General features: G+C 60.7%; 1 protein-coding gene across 1 annotated transcript in view; it reads left to right on the top strand.

Annotated features, from left to right (window-relative positions):
- IL16 (interleukin 16) overlaps window positions 1-15,663 on the top strand; it is a 90,675-nt gene that overhangs the window by 45,072 nt on the left and 29,940 nt on the right. Inside the window, 4 exon segments of the mRNA XM_054713273.1 lie at window positions 4,079-4,196; window positions 6,944-7,076; window positions 12,481-12,568; window positions 14,290-14,696. Coding sequence (XP_054569248.1) covers window positions 4,079-4,196; window positions 6,944-7,076; window positions 12,481-12,568; window positions 14,290-14,696 — 746 coding nt within the window.

Here is a 15,663-nt window from a genome sequence, read left to right on the forward strand (position 1 = left end):
CCACCTCCCTCCCTCCCTCTCTCCCTCCATCCCTCTTCCACCTCCCTCCCTCCTTCTTCTCCCTCCATCCCTCTTCCACCTCCTCCCTCCTCCCTCCTCCCTCCTCCTCCTCCTCCCTCCATCCCTCTTCCACCTACCTCCCTCCCTCCTCCTCCTCCCTCCATCCCTCTTCCACCTCCCTCCCTCCCTCCTCCTCCTCCCTCCATCCCTCTTCCACCTCCCTCCCTCCTTCTTCTCCCTCCATCCCTCTTCCACCTCCCTCCCTCCTCCTCCTCCCTCCATCCCTCTTCCACCTCCTTCCCTCCCTCCTCCTCCTCCCTCCATCCCTCTTCCACCTCCCTCCCTCTCTCCGCCTCCTCCCTCCATCCCTCTTCCACCTCCCTCCCTCCCTCCTCCTCCTCCCTCCATCCCCCCTCCACCTCCCTCCCTCCTCCTTCCTCCATCACCCTTCCACCTCCCTCCCTCCCTCCTCCTCCTCCCTCCATCCCTCTTCCACCTCCCTCCCTCCTCCTCCTCCCTCCATCCCTCTTCCACCTCCCTCCCTCCTTCTTCTCCCTCCATCCCTCTTCCACCTCCCTCCCTCCTCCTTCTCCCTCCATCCCTCTTCCACCTCCCTCCCTCTCTCCGCCTCCTCCCTCCATCCCTCTTCCACCTCCCTCCCTCTCCTCCGCCACCTCCCTCCATCCCTCTTCCACCTCCCTCCCTCCTCCTTCTCCCTCCATCCCTCTTCCACCTCCCTCCCTCTCTCCGCCTCCTCCCTCCATCCCTCTTCCACCTCCCTCCCTCTCCTCCTCTTCCTCCCTCCATCCCTCTTCCACCTCCCTCCCTCTCCTCCTCCTCCTCCCTCCATTCCTCTTCCACCTCCCTCCCTCCTTCTTCTCCCTCCATCCCTCTTCCACCTCCCTCCCTCCCTCCTCCTCCTCCCTCCATCCCTCTTCCACCTCCCTCCCTCCTCCCTCTCCCTCCATCCCTCTTCCACCTCCCTCCCTCTCTCCGCCTCCTCCCTCCATCCCTCTTCCACCTCCCTCCCTCTCCTCCTCCCTCCATCCCTCTTCCACCTCCCTCCCTCCCTCCTCCTCCTCCCTCCATCCCTCTTCCACCTCCTTCCCTCCCTCCTCCTCCCTCCATCCCTCTTCCACCTCCCTCCCTCTCCTCCTCCTCCCTCCATCCCTCTTCCACCTCCATCCCTCCTCCTTCTCCCTCCATCCCTCTTCCACCTCCCTCCCTCTCTCCGCCTCCTCCCTCCATCCCTCTTCCACCTCCCTCCCTCCTCCTTCTCCCTCCATCCCTCTTCCACCTCCCTCTCTCTCTCTCTCCGCCTCCTCCCTCCATCCCTCTTCCACCTCCCTCCCTCTCATCCTCCTCCCTCCATCCCTCTTCCACCTCCCTCCCTCTCCTCCTCCTCCCTCCATCCCTCTTCCACCTCCCTCCTCCTCCTCCTCCCTCCATCCCTCTTCCACCTCCCTCCCTCTCCTCCTCCTCCCTCCATCCCTCTTCCACCTCCCTCCCTCCCTCCTCCTCCTCCCTCCATCCCTCTTCCACCTCCCTCCATCCCTCCTCCTCCTCCCTCCATCCCTCTTCCACCTCCCTCCCTCCCTCCTCCTCCTCCCTCCATCCCTCTTCCACCTCCCTCCCTCCCTCCTCCTTCTCCCTCCATCCCTCTTCCACCTCCCTCCCTCCCTCCTCCTTCCTCCATCACCCTTCCACCTCCCTCCCTCCCTCCTCCTCCTCCTTCCATTCCTCTTCCACCTCCCTCCTCCCTCCTCCTCCTCCCTCCATCGCTCTTCCACCTCCCTCCCTCCCTCCTCCTCCTCCCTCCATCCCTCTTCCACCTCCCTCCCTCCTCCTTCTCCCTCCATCCCTCTTCCACCTCCCTCCCTCTCTCCGCCTCCTCCCTCCATCCCTCTTCCACCTCCCTCCCTCTCCTCCACCTCCTCCCTCCATCCCTCTTCCACCTCCCTCCCTCCTCCTTCTCCCTCCATCCCTCTTCCACCTCCCTCCCTCTCTCCGCCTCCTCCCTCCATCCCTCTTCCACCTCCCTCCCTCTCCTCCTCCTCCTCCCTCCATCCCTCTTCCACCTCCTCCCTCTCCTCCTCTTCCTCCCTCCTTCCCTCTTCCACCTCCCTCCCTCTCCTCCTCCTCCTCCCACCATCCCTCTTCCACCTCCCTCCCTCCTTCTTCTCCCTCCATCCCTCTTCCACCTCCCTCCCTCCCTCCTCCTCCTCCCTCCATCCCTCTTCCACCTCCCTCCCTCCTCCTTCTCCCTCCATCCCTCTTCCACCTCCCTCCCTCTCTCCGCCTCCTCCCTCCATCCCTCTTCCACCTCCCTCCCTCCTCCTTCTCCCTCCATCCCTCTTCCACCTCCCTCCCTCTCTCCGCCTCCTCCCTCCATTCCTCTTCCACCTCCCTCCCTCTCTCCGCCTCCTCCCTCCATTCCTCTTCCACCTCCCTCCCTCTCCTCCTCCTCCCTCCATCCCTCTTCCACCTCCCTCCCTCCCTCCTCCTCCTCCCTCCATCCCTCTTCCACCTCCCTCCCTCTCCTCCTCCTCCCTCCATCCCTCTTCCACCTCCCTCCCTCTCCTCCTCCTCCTCCCTCCATCCCTCTTCCACCTCCCTCCCTCCTCCTTCTCCCTCCATCCCTCTTCCACCTCCCTCCCTCTCTCCGCCTCCTCCCTCCATCCCTCTTCCACCTCCCTCCCTCCTCCTTCTCCCTCCATCCCTCTTCCACCTCCCTCCCTCTCTCCGCCTCCTCCCTCCATTCCTCTTCCACCTCCCTCCCTCTCCTCCTCCTCCCTCCATCCCTCTTCCACCTCCCTCCCTCCCTCCTCCTCCTCCCTCCATCCCTCTTCCACCTCCCTCCCTCTCCTCCTCCTCCCTCCATCCCTCTTCCACCTCCCTCCCTCTCCTCCTCCTCCTCCCTCCATCCCTCTTTCACCTCCCTCCCTCTCCTCCTCCTCCTCCCTCCATCCCTCTTCCACTTCCCTCCCTCCTCCTTCTCCCTCCATCCCTCTTCCACCTCCCTCCCTCTCTCCGCCTCCTCCCTCCATCCCTCTTCCACCTCCCTCCCTCCTCCTTCTCCCTCCATCCCTCTTCCACCTCCCTCCCTCTCTCCGCCTCCTCCCTCCATCCCTCTTCCACCTCCCTCCCTCTCCTCCTCCTCCCTCCATCCTCTTCCACCTCCCTCCCTCCTCCTCCTCCCTCCATCCCTCTTCCACCTCCCTCCCTCCTCCTCCTCCCTCCATCCCTCTTCCACCTCCCTCCCTCCTTCTTCTCCCTCCATCCCTCTTCCACCTCCCTCCCTCTCTCCGCCTCCTCCCTCCATCCCTCTTCCACCTCCCTCCCTCTCCTTCTTCTCCCTCCATCCCTCTTCCACCTCCCTCCCTCCTCCTCCTCCCTCCATCCCTCTTCCACCTCCCTCCCTCCCTCCTCCTCCTCCCTCCATCCCTCTTCCACCTCCCTCCCTCCCTCCTCCTCCTCCCTCCATCCCTCTTCCACCTCCCTCCCTCCTCCTCCTCCCTCCATCCCCCTTCCACCTCCCTCCCTCCCTCCTCCTCCTCCCTCCATCCCTCTTCCACCTCCCTCCCTCTCCTCCTCCTCCCTCCATCCCTCTTCCACCTCCCTCCTCCTCCTCCCTCCATCCCTCTTCCACCTCCCTCCCTCCCTCCTCCTCCTCCCTCCATCCCTCTTCCACCTCCCTCCCTCCTCCTCCTCCCTCCATCCCTCTTCCACCTCCCTCCCTCTCCTCCTCCTCCCTCCATCCCTCTTCCACCTCCCTCCCTCCCTCCTCCTCCTCCCTCCATCCCTCTTCCACCTCCCTCCCTCCCTCCATTCTCCTTCCTCTCCCTCCCTCCCTCCCCCTCCCTCTTTCTTCCCTCCCTCCTCCCTCCCTCCCCCTCCCTCTTCCCCCTCCCTCCCTGTCTTTCCCACTTGCGCTCAGCACCCTCCTGCCTGGGGCCGCTGCTGCCCGCCCTGGAGCAGTGCCCACCCAGGGGAGGTCCCGGGAGCAGGAGGGTCAGGGCACAGCGACAGGCGAGGGTGCGCGGGCCCCGGGAGAGCCGTCACCCCCGTGTGCCCGCAGAGGCCGGCGTGGGCCTGGGCATCGGGCTGTGCAGCGTCCCCCACCTGCAGTGCCTGTCGGGCGTCTTCGTGCACACGCTGTCCCCCGGATCCGTGGCGCACCTGGACGGCCGGCTCCGGTAGGTGCGCAGCTCAGGGCCGGAACAGAAGGGGTCCCACGGGCTGGCGGGGGGCGGGGGGCTGTGCTCAGAAGGATCCAGAGGCGGCGTGGCGATCACAGGGGAGGTGGTTAGAGGCGCAGAGCCGCAGCCCTGCCCAGCCCTGCTGACTCAGGCTGCCCTGGCCAAGGCCTGAGAGAACAGCCAGGCAGAGGAGGAGCAGGAGGAGGAGGAGGAGGAGGAGGAGGAGGAGGGGAGAAAGAGGAGAAAGGGCGGGGGGAGGAGGACAAAAGGGAGGAGGAGGGGGAGGAGGAGGAGGTAGAGGAGGAAGGAGGAGGAGGGGAGGAAGAGGAGAAAGGGCAGGGGGAGGAGGACAAGAGGGAGGAGGAGGAGGAGGAGGAGGAGGTAGAGGAGGAAGGAGGAGGGGAGGAAGAGGAGAAAGGGCGGGGGGAGGAGGAGGAGAGGGAGGAGGAGGAGAAGGAGGAGGAGGAGGAGGAGGGGGAGGAGGAGGAGGTTGTGGAGGAGGAAGGGGAGTGGAGGAGGGGGAAGGATGAGGAGAAGGAGGGGGGAGGAGGAGGAGGAGGAGGAGGAGGAGGAGGAAGAGGAAGAGGTAGAGGAGGAAGGAGGAGGAGGGGAAGAAGAGGAGAAATGGCGGGGGGAGGAGGAGGAGGAGGGGCAGGGGAGGATGAGAAGGGGCAGGGGAGGAGGAGGAGGGAGGAGGAGAAGGAAGAGGAGGAAGAGGAGGAGATGAGGAGGAGGAGGAGGGAGGATCCACTGACTCAGATCCCCCTGCCAGGGGCCCCTCCCTGTGCATGGCCGGGGCACGGGGTGCTGGGCCCCCAGCCCCTCCCTCTGCATGGCCGGGGTGCAGGACGCTGCCAGCATCTCCCCCCACCCCCTGCCCCGCTGCTATGGGCACTGCCATCTTTGTCGCAGAGTGATGGTTAATTTGCATATTACTCTTTTATTAGATAGGATTGGGGTGACACTCGTTAATACAATAATACAGGTGTCAGGTGTACAAGTCTGTGATACCTCATCTCTATATTGTGTTGTGTGTTCACCGCCCCAAGTCAGGTCTCCTTCCTCCCCCCTTTACCCGCTTCTACCTCCCCCACCCCTTCCCCTCTGGGCATCACCACGCTGCAGTCTGTGTTTGTGAGGGTTTGTTTGTTTGCTTGTTTTTAATATTTTACTGAGTTTAGAGAGGAAGGGAGAGGGAGAGAGAGAGAGAGAAACATCCATGATGAGAGGGAATCATGGATCGGCTGCCTCCTGCACGCCCCGCACTGGGGATCGAGCCCACAACCCAAGCATGTGCCCTTGACCAGAATGGAACCTGGGACCCTTCAGTCCGAGCGCTTGTGCTCTATCTATTGAGCCACACCGGCTCGGGCTGTTTGTTTGTTTTTTGATTAATCCCTTCACCTTTTTCATCCCGTCCTGCAACCCCTCCCCTCTGACAGCTGCCAGTCTGTTCCCTGTCTCTATGAGTCTGTTTCTGGGTGTGTTTTTTTGCTAGTTTATTTAGATTCCACATAGGCGTGAAATCACGAGGCCCTTGTCTTTCTCCAACCGGCTGATTTCACTTAACATAACACTCTCCAGGCCCCTCCCTGCTGTCGAAAAAAGTAAGATCTCATCCTTTTTCACAGCTGCATAGTATTCCATGGGGTCGATGTCCCACGGCGTTTTTATCCACTCGACTACTGACGGGCACGTGGGCTGCTTCCAGATCTCAGCTATCCTATCTAATAAAAGAGTAATATGCAAATTGACCGTCACTCCAACACACAAGATGGCTGCCCCCATGTGGACACAAGATGGCCATTACAAGATGGCCGGCAGGGGAGGGCAGTTAGGGGTGGCCAGGCCAGCAAGGGAGGGCAGTTAGGGGTGACCAGGCCAGCAGGGGAGGACAGTTAAGGGGCAATCAGGCCAGCAGGGGAGCAGTTAGGTGTCGATCAGGCTAGCAGGAGAGTGGTTAGGGGGTGATCAGGCTGGCAGGCAGAAGCAGTTAGGGGCAATCAGGCAGGCAGGTAGGCAAGTGTTTAGGAGCCAGCAGTCCTGGATTGTGAGAGGCATGTCCGACTGCCCATTTAGGCAGTCAGATATCCCTCGAGGGGTCCCAGATTGGAGAAGATGCAGGGTGGGCTGAGGGACACCCCCCTCCCCATGCACAAATTTTGTGCACCGGGCCTCTAGTCCTATATAATAAAAGCCTAATATGCTAAGTGTCTGGTCGACCAGTCAGCCATTCAACCAATCAAAGAGTAATATGCTAATGATATGCTAAGGCCACTGAACCGCTCGCTATGACGTGCACTGACCACCAGGGGGCAGACGCTCCAACCAGTAGGTTAGCTTGCTGCTGGGGTCCGGCCAATCGGGACTGAGTGAGGTGGGCCAGACATGCCCTGGAGCCCTCCCGCAGTCCCTCCTCAGCTGGCCAACCTCCTGCATCCCTCCCTGGCCCCGATCATGCACTGGTGGGGTCCCTCGGCCTGGCCTGCACCTTCTCGAATTCCAGGCCGAGGGGACCCCCCCCCACCCCCGAGTACATGAATTTCGTGCACCGGGCCTCTAGTTGTAAATAATGCTGTAATGAACATGGGGCTGCGTACATTCTTTCGAATCGGTGTTTTGGGATTCTTCGGATGTATCCCCGGAAGTGGCATCGCTGGGCCCTGAGGCAGTGATCCTTTTAATTTTGGGAGTTAACTCCATGCTGTCTTCCCCGGGGGGGCCCCCCGCTGGTGGCCCCACAGGTGTGGCGATGAGATCGTGGAGATCAACGACGCCCCCGTGACTTGCATGACGCTCAACGATGTATACGCCGTCCTGAGCCACTGCGAGCCGGGGCCCGTTCCCATCCTGGTCAGCCGACACCCGGACCCACAGGTAACCCGCGTGGGGCGTCTCGCGCATCCACGGCTCACTCGGTTAGCGCTGAAATCGGAGCGAGAACTCCTGGGTTTCCGCCTCGGCACTTAGAACGGGACCAAGCCCAACACGTGGCTCACCCACCAGCTCTGGACACCAGGGCAGGTGGCAGCCGGGACGGGCGGCGTGGGGGGGTGAGGGGGGGACAGGTGGCATCAGGGCGGCTCCCGTGGCTGGGAGACAGGCCCTGGGGAAGGAAACCACTGACCAGGCCCCGATAGGGGGTGAGAGAGAGCCCTCTGCCCCCAGGCCAGGGTGCCACTGAACACCACACTGTTTCTCACCATGGCTGCACCCAACTGCACCCCCACCAGCCATGCACAGGGCTCCCCTTTCTCCGCCTCCTCGCCAGCACTTGGCATCGGTTGATTTGTTGATAAAAGCCATTCGGACAGGTGTGAGGTGGCGCTCGCTGTGGCTTTAATTTGCATCTCTCGGATGATCAGTGATGTTGGGCATCTTTTTGTGTGATTCCTTTTTTTTCTTCTTCTTTTTTTTTCTTTTTTTTTTTTTTTCGTGTGATTCTTGGCCACCTATGTGTCTCTTTGGGGAAGTGTCTGGTCAGGTCCTCTGCCCATTTTTGAATCGGGTTGTCCGCTTTTTGGGTGTGGAGTTTTATACGTTCTTTTTATTTCATTTTATTTTAAAATATGTTTTTACTAGAGTCCCGGTGCATGGAAATTCATGCACTGGAGGGGGATCCCTCAGCCCGGCCTGCTCCCTCTCACAGTCCGGGAGCCCTCAGGGGCTGGAGGCGACCTGGCGATCAGGGGAAGGCGATGCCCCCATCACACCTCTGCTGCTGCCACTGCCGGCAGCGCAAGCCTCGGCCGGCCCTGGTTACCTGAGCCTCGGGCGGCTGAGCAGCTGACATCCAAGGCTTGCCTGCACCTTGGGCGGTTTTGGGGGGCGGGGCTGAGGGGACTGGGCATCACCATCTTGTGGCTGTGGGTGCTGCCATCTTTGAGGGCGTGGCATTCAATTAGCATATTCCCTCCTTATTGGCTGTGGGCACCGCCATCTTTGTGAGGGTGTGATGGTCAATTAGCATATACCCTCTTTATTAGATAGGATTGATTTCAGAGAGGAAGGAAGAGGGAGAGAGAGAAACATCCATGATGAGAATCATGGATCGGCTGCCTCCTGCACACCTCCCATTGGGGATCGAGCCTGCAACCCAAGCATGTGCCCTGACTGGGAATTGAACCGGGGATCCTTCAGTCCACAGGCCAACGCTCTATCCACCGAGCCAAACTGGCCAGGGCTGTACATTCTTTATGCATTTTGGATATTAACCCCTGATTGGATGTGTCGCTGGCGAATACGTTCTCCCACTCAGTAGGTTGTCTTGCTGTTTTGTTGACGGTTTCCTTGGCTGTGCAAAACCTTTTTAGTTTGCTGTGGTCCCACTTGTTTATTTTTTTCTTTGGTTTCTCTCACCTGAGGAGATAGACAAGAAAAAATATTGCTATGAGAAATGTCCGAGATTTTACTGCCTCTGTTTCCTTAGGATTTTTATGGTTTTGAGTCTTACATTGAAGTCTTTAATCCATTTTGAATCAATTCTTTCATGTGGTGTAAGAAGGTGGTCTAGTTTCATTTTTTTGGCACATACCTAATTTTCCCAACACGGTTTATTAAATAGACTGTCTTTACCCCACTGTATGTTCTTGCCTCCTGGGTTAAATATTAATTAACCTAAAGGCGTGGGTTTATTCTGTCCCATTGATCTATATGTCTTTTATATGCCAGTACCAGGCTGTTTTGATTACTACAACCTTGTAGTATAGTTTGATATCAAGCAGCGTGATCCCTCCAACTTTCTTCTTCTTTCTCAAGATCGCTGTAGCTATTTGGGGTCTCTTGTGGTTCCATGTAAATTTTTGGAATATTTGTTCTAGTTCTATGAAGTGTGCCATTGGTACCTTGATAGGAATTATGTGGAATCTATAGATTGCTTTGGGTCGTATGGACATTTTAATGATGTTAATTCTTCCCATCCATGAACATGGTATACACTTCCCATCCATGAACATGGTATATTCTTCCACTTGGTTGGATCCTCTTCAGTTTCTTCCTTCAGGGTCTTATCATTTTCCAAGCACACGTCTTTTACATCCTTGGTTCAATTTATTCCAGGGTGTGTGTTTTGTGTGTGTGTGTGCGTGTGTGTGTGTGCGCGCGCACGCGTGCATGATTGTAAATGGAATTGTTTTCTTAGTTTCCCTTTCTGATAATTCATTATGGGTGGATAAAAATGCAACCGACTTCTGTGTGTTTATTTTCTAGCCTGCTAATTTACTGAATTAATTTATCAGTTCTAGTAGCTTTTTGGTGGAGTCTTTTGGGTTCTCTGTCTACAGTGTCATGTCATCGGCGAATAATGACAGTTTTACTTTCTCCTTTCCAATTTGGATAAGTTTGTTTTTTCTTTCTTGTCTGATCACTGTGGCTAAGACACTGAGTACTATGTTGAACAAGAGTGGTGAAAGCGGACATCCTGTCTTGTTCCTGTTCTCAGGGGAAATGTTTTTGGTTTTTGTGCATTGAGTAAGATGTTGGCTGTACGTTTGTCATACATGGCCTTTCTTATGTTGAGGTGTGTTCCCTCTATTCCCACTTTGCTGAGAGTTTTTATCAAAAACTAGAGGCCCGGTGCATGAATTCATGCACCAGTGGGGTCCCTTGGCCTGGCCTGCGGAACTGGGCCAAAACCGGCTCTCCGACATCCCCCGAGGGGTCCCAGATTGCAAGAGGGTGCAGGCCAGGCTGAGGGACCCCACTGGTGCACAATCAGGGCCAGGGAGGGACCCAGGAGGTTGGCCAGCTGGGGAGGGACTGCAGGAGGGCTCCAGGGTGTGCCCGGCCGGTCTTGCTCGGTCCTGATCAGCTGGACCCCAGCAACAAGCTAACCTACCGGTCAGAGTGTCTGCCCCCTTGTGGTCAGTGCACATCATAGCGAGCAGTTGAGTGACCTTAGCATATCATTAGCACATTATGCTTTGACTGGTTGAAGAGACAACCAGATGACTGGACACTTAGCATATTAGGCTTTTATTATATAGGATTAGAGGCACATTGCACGATATTCACGCAGGAATAGGCCTTCCTTCCCCTGGTTTTGCTCCCGGCCGCCTGGGATCTTGCAAGTCCTCGCTCCTGACCAGAGAGAGCACCACTCCTGTAGCTCCCTCCGCCGCTGCCCCTCCCCCTCATAGCAGGCGTCCTGCCCCTCCCGGCCGCTCGGCACCTGCATATGGTAAAAGCGGACATCCTGTCTTGTTCCTGTTCTTAGGGGAAATGGTTTTGGTTTTGGTTGTCATATATGGCCTTTCTTATGCTGAGATGTGTTCCCTGTGGCTACAAACAAAGACTTGAAGCAAATTTAAAGAATAAGGGTGAGCCCGGCTGGCGTGGCTCAGTGGCTGAGCGTTGACCTAGGAACCAAGAGGTCACAGTTCGATTCCCGGACAAGGGCACATGCCCGGGTTGTGGGCTCGATCCCCAGTGTGGGGTGTGCAGGAGGCAGCCGATCCATGATGGTCTCTCCTCATGGATGCTTCTATCTCTCTCGCTCCCTCTCCCTTCCTGTCTGAAATCAATAAAAAAAAAAATTTTTTTTTAATTAAAAACAAAATCGGGGAGTGGGGTTGGGAGAGAAGAGATGGTCTCTGGTGGGACACAGGGAGATGAAGGAGCCTGGACTGAAGGTGGCTGGTGAGTGTGGTCCAGGCTGGAGGTGGACTTGGGCGTGGCAGCCGCTGGGTGGACGAGGTCCCTGGGGCATCTGTGAGAACCACATCCCCGTGTATGGAGGACTCAGTGTGGGCCGGGCATGTTGGCTGAGGCAGCACGGACCACCGCCTCTGAGGGTGCATGACCCCGCGGAGTCCGTGTGACCTCCCTCCATCTCCCAGTGAGGAGGTGGGCTCAGCAAGGAGGAGGAGGATGTGGGAAGCCGGGCCTGAGCCCCGCGAGCCAGCACTCACACTGCTAACCTGCCTGCATATTCAGTCCAAACCCTCAAGGTGGGGGTGAGAGCACAGGGAGGAGGGCCCACGCTTCCAGGGGTAAACAGAGTCTAGGTGTGTGGGCACTGTTCCCCCACGCTCCCCACTCTGGAGGCCTGGGGTGGGGGCAGGCCGGGCTTGATGCTGTGACCTTGGCTGTGAGGTGAGGGGCACACGCAGGCAGCGGAGGGGGGCGGTCCGGCCTCAGTGGCTCAGGCAGGGGCACCTGCCCTTCAAGGACAGGCCGGATGGGGCAGCGGGGCAGGGACGGGACTCAGCGAGCATGGCTGCGACTCCCAGCCGGGCCAGCTGTGCTGCTGACCTTGGCTGACCTTGACTGACCTTGACTGGTGTGAAGGGGCAGGTGGTGGCGCCCACCTCACAGGCAAGGGGGCATCTCTTGTTCTGATAGGTTACCAACGCCCAGCACTTCAGCTGATGTATTTTTCACATCAACTTTACCCTGTTGGCCATTTAAAAAAATATATTTGTATTGATTTCAGAGAGGAAGGGAGAGGGAGGGAGAGAGAGATAGAAACATCCGTGATGAGAGCGAACCGTGGATCGGCTGCCTCCTGCACGCCCCACACTGGGGATCGAGCCCACAATCCTGGCATGTGCCCTTGACCGGAATCGAACCTGGGACCCTTCAGTCCGCAGGCCGACGCTCTATCCACTGAGCCACACCGGCCAGGGCTTGTTGGCCATTTTAAAAATATATATATATTTTATTGATTTTTTTCAGAGAGGAAGGGAGAGAGGGAGGGAGAGATAGAAACATCCATGATGAGAGAGAACCATGGATCGGCTGCCTCCTGTTCACCCGACACTGGGGATCGAGCCCACAACCCAGGCATGTGCCCTGACCAGGAATCGAACCCGGGACCCTTCTGTCCGCAGGCCGGCGCTCTACCCACTGAGCCACACAGCCAGGGCCACGGCTGTCATTCTTCAGCGGGAGTTGAGGGGAGGGTGATAGAGGTGGGTGGAGCAGGCCTGGAGCACAAGGTGTTTGGCGCGGAGAGTTCACGCTCTCAGGTGCGATGGGGGAAGGGACGAGACCCCCTGGAGTTGGCGGCGGGCAGGGAGGCAGAGCCCCCGCGGGCCTCGCTAGGTAGCGGTGGACTTTGCCTGGAAGATGGCTGGGAACCCAGCCGCCCAGGAGCGTCAGGGAGTGGGACTGGTCAGCTCCCCTGGCCACCTGCAGCGTGGGAGGCAGGGAAGAGGGGAATCCGGGCCCCGGGGGGCGGGGAGAGGGGAGTGGAGGAGGTAGGGGTGGGGGGCCAGGACTGGCAGGGAGCGTGGCGCAGGCTCCTGCGGTTCATGTGAGTGAGTGAGTGGCGTTTCCGAAGGTCTCCGAGCAGCAGCTCAAAGCCGCCGTGGCCCAGGCCGCCGAGGGCCTCCGGTTCGGGAAGGAGAGGCCCCAGTGGAATCTGGAAGGTAAGAACGTACACTGAGCGGCCAGATGATGATGGTCCCTGAACGCATGATAACCTGGCCACTCAGTGTGTGTGTATATATACATATGAGAGGCCCGGTGCATGAATTCGTGCATGGGTGGGGTCCGGCCAGCCTGGCCAGGGGGGAGGGGACATGGGCGGTTGGCCGGCCTGCCTGCTGGTCGAACTCCTGGTCGAGGGGACCATTTGCATATTAGCCTTTGATTATATAGCCGTGGTCGGCAAACCCCGGCTCGCGAGCCCCATGCGGCTCTGTGGCCCCTGGAGTGTGGCTCTTCCACAAAATACCACGGCCCGGGCGAGTCTATGTTGAAGAAGTGGCGTTAGAAGAAGTTTAAGTTTAAAAAATGTGGCTCTCCAAAGAAATTTCAGTCGTTGTGCTGTTGGTCTTTGGCTCTGTTGGCTAATGAGTCTGCCGACCACTGTTCTATAGGATATACACCGAGGGGCTACATGATTATGCGTTCAGGGATCATCATCATCATCTGGCCACTCAGTGTGTATTTTTATTGATGTCAGAGAGGAAGGGAGAGAGGGAGAGAGAGAAACATCCATGATGAGAGAGGATCATGGATCGGCTGCCTCCTGCAGGCCCCCCACTGGGAACCGAGTCTGCAACCCTGACCGGAATCGAACCCAGGACCCTTCAGCCCCCAGGCCGATGCTCTATCCACTGAGCCACACCAGCCAGGGCGAGGGGCTTTTATGGAAAGGTCTCTGTCTTCTTAGAAAGCTCTGGGTTAGAGATTGCCCTGGCCGGTGTGGCTCAGTGGTTGAGCGTCGGCCTGGGACCGGGCTGGCAGGCCGGCAGGTTGCTGGCTCGAGGTGGCGCCTGCACAGCCATCGGGACTGAAGCACACGCATCGCCAGGCCCTGGGCCACAGTGAAGGGCCCCCCTCCAGCCTCAGTCGCTTTCTCCTGGGCCGGCTCTTGGGCGCGGGTGCCCTCGGCCGCCTGAGGGTCACGCTGGCGGGTGTCTCAGTGTCCATCCCGTGAGAAAGGGGGATTGGGGTGCCCAGCCTGAACCCCAGAGCTCACGGTGCACCGCCCCAGGCTGCCGGCTCCAATCCTAGTGAGCTCCCAGAGGCTGGCTTGTGTGTGTGTGTGAGGGGGTGCTGGCCACGGGGGTGGGTACTGGCCACAGGGCAGGGTGCTGGCCCTGCAGGGGTGCTGGCCGGGGGCGGGGTGCTGGCCGCAGGGCAGGGTGCTGGCCCTGCAGGGGTGCTGGCCGGGGGCGGGATGCTGGCCCTGCAGGGGTGCTGGCGGGGGGCGGCCGGGGGCGGGGTGCTGGCCGCAGGGCAGGGTGCTGGCCCTGCAGGGGTGCTGGCCGGGGGCGGGGTGCTGGCCGCAGGGCAGGGTGCTGGCCCTGCAGGGGTGCTGGCCGGGGGCGGGGTGCTGGCCGGGGGCGGGGTGCTGGCCGCGGAGGGCAGGGTGCTGGTTGCGGAGGAATGGGATGCTGGTCCCAGGGCGGGGTGCTGGCCAGAGGGGGTGGAAAGGGTGCTGGCCATGGGGCGGGGTGCTTGTCGCAGGGGGCGGGGTGCTGGCCGCGGGGGGGGGTGCTGGCCCTGCAGGGGTGCTGGCCGCGGGGCGGGGTGCTGGCCCTGCAGGGATGCTGGCCGCGGGGCGGGGTGCTGGCCGCGGGGGGGGGGGAGTGCTGGCCCTCCAGGTGCCCGCTCGCTCAGCTCGGCCTCCCCCCCGCAGGCGCCAAGCGGCTGGAGAGCAGCTGGCACGGGCGGCCGGCGGAGCGGGAGCGCGGGAAGAGCTCGGCGCCCCCCCAGCGCCGCGCCCCGAAGGCCATGGTGCGCTCCAGCAGCGACAGCAGCTGCATGTCGGGGTCCCCCGGGGGCAGCCCCCGCCGCGGGGCCCCGCCGCCCTGGGACCTGGGGGGCAGCGCGGACAGCCCCCGGGGGTCCCCCCGGGAGAGCCCGCCCCTGGCCGAGGCGCGGGGGGGCCCCCCGCCCCTGCGGACGAAGAAGTCCCTGGAGATCTTCGTGCGGAAGCCCGCGTCCTCCAAGCCCAAGCCTCCGCCCAGGAAATACTTCAAGGGCGACGGCGACCGGCCGCCCAGCCGGACCCCGAGCCCCGAGCGCGCGGCCGCCCCCGCCCCGGTGAGTGGCCCCCGGTCTGTGGCCCCCGCGCTGCCCCAGCAGGAGGCGGCAGGGACAGCCTCGTGGGGGACCCGTGGCCGAGGCTGGCTCTCCTTCAGCCCTGACGCGTGATGGCCAGACACTGGCCCCTATTTGCCAGGTAGGTTTGGGGGAGCCCAGAGCTCCCTGAGTTTGAGGGGCTTGGGAAGACGGCAGCGTGAGTGAGGGCTGATGGGTGAGCATGGGGCCACGGGGCGGGGGCGGGGGGGGGGTGCAGTAGCTTCCGCAGAGCTGGAAGGTCACCCGAGCTCACCCGAGGTCACCCAAGGTCACATGAGCCCACCTGAGCCCACTACGCCCACTCGAACCCACCCGAGGTCACCCGAGGTCACATGAGCTCACCCGAGCCCACCCGAACCCACCCGAGCTCACCCGAGCCCACCCGAGCTCACCCGAACCCACCCGAACCCACCCGAGCTCACCCGAACCCACCCGAGCTCACCCGAGCTCACCCGAACCCACCCGAGCTCACCCGAACCCACCTGAGTTCACCTGAGCTCACCCGAACCCACCCGAAACCATCCAAGCTCACCCGAACCCACCCGAGCTCACCCGAGCCCACCCGAACCCACCCGAGCTCACCCGAACCCACCCGAACCCATCCAAGCTCACCCGAGCCCACCCGAACCCACCTGAGCTCACCCGAACCCACCCGAGCTCACCCGAGCTCACCCGAACCCACCCGAGCTCACCCGAACCCACCCGAGCTCACCCGAACCCACCCGAGCTCACCCGAGCCCACCCGAACCCACCCGAGCTCACCCGAGCTCACCCGAGCTCACCCGAACCCACCTGAGCTCACCCGAACCCACCCGAGCACACCCGAGCTCACCCGAGCACACCCGAGCTCACCCGAGCTCACCCGAGCTCACCTGAGCCCACCCGAACCCACCTGAGCTCACCCGAACCCACCCGAACCCACCCGAGC

Source organism: Eptesicus fuscus, chromosome 25 (assembly GCF_027574615.1).
Source record: "Eptesicus fuscus isolate TK198812 chromosome 25, DD_ASM_mEF_20220401, whole genome shotgun sequence".
Taxonomy (NCBI): domain Eukaryota; kingdom Metazoa; phylum Chordata; class Mammalia; order Chiroptera; family Vespertilionidae; genus Eptesicus; species Eptesicus fuscus.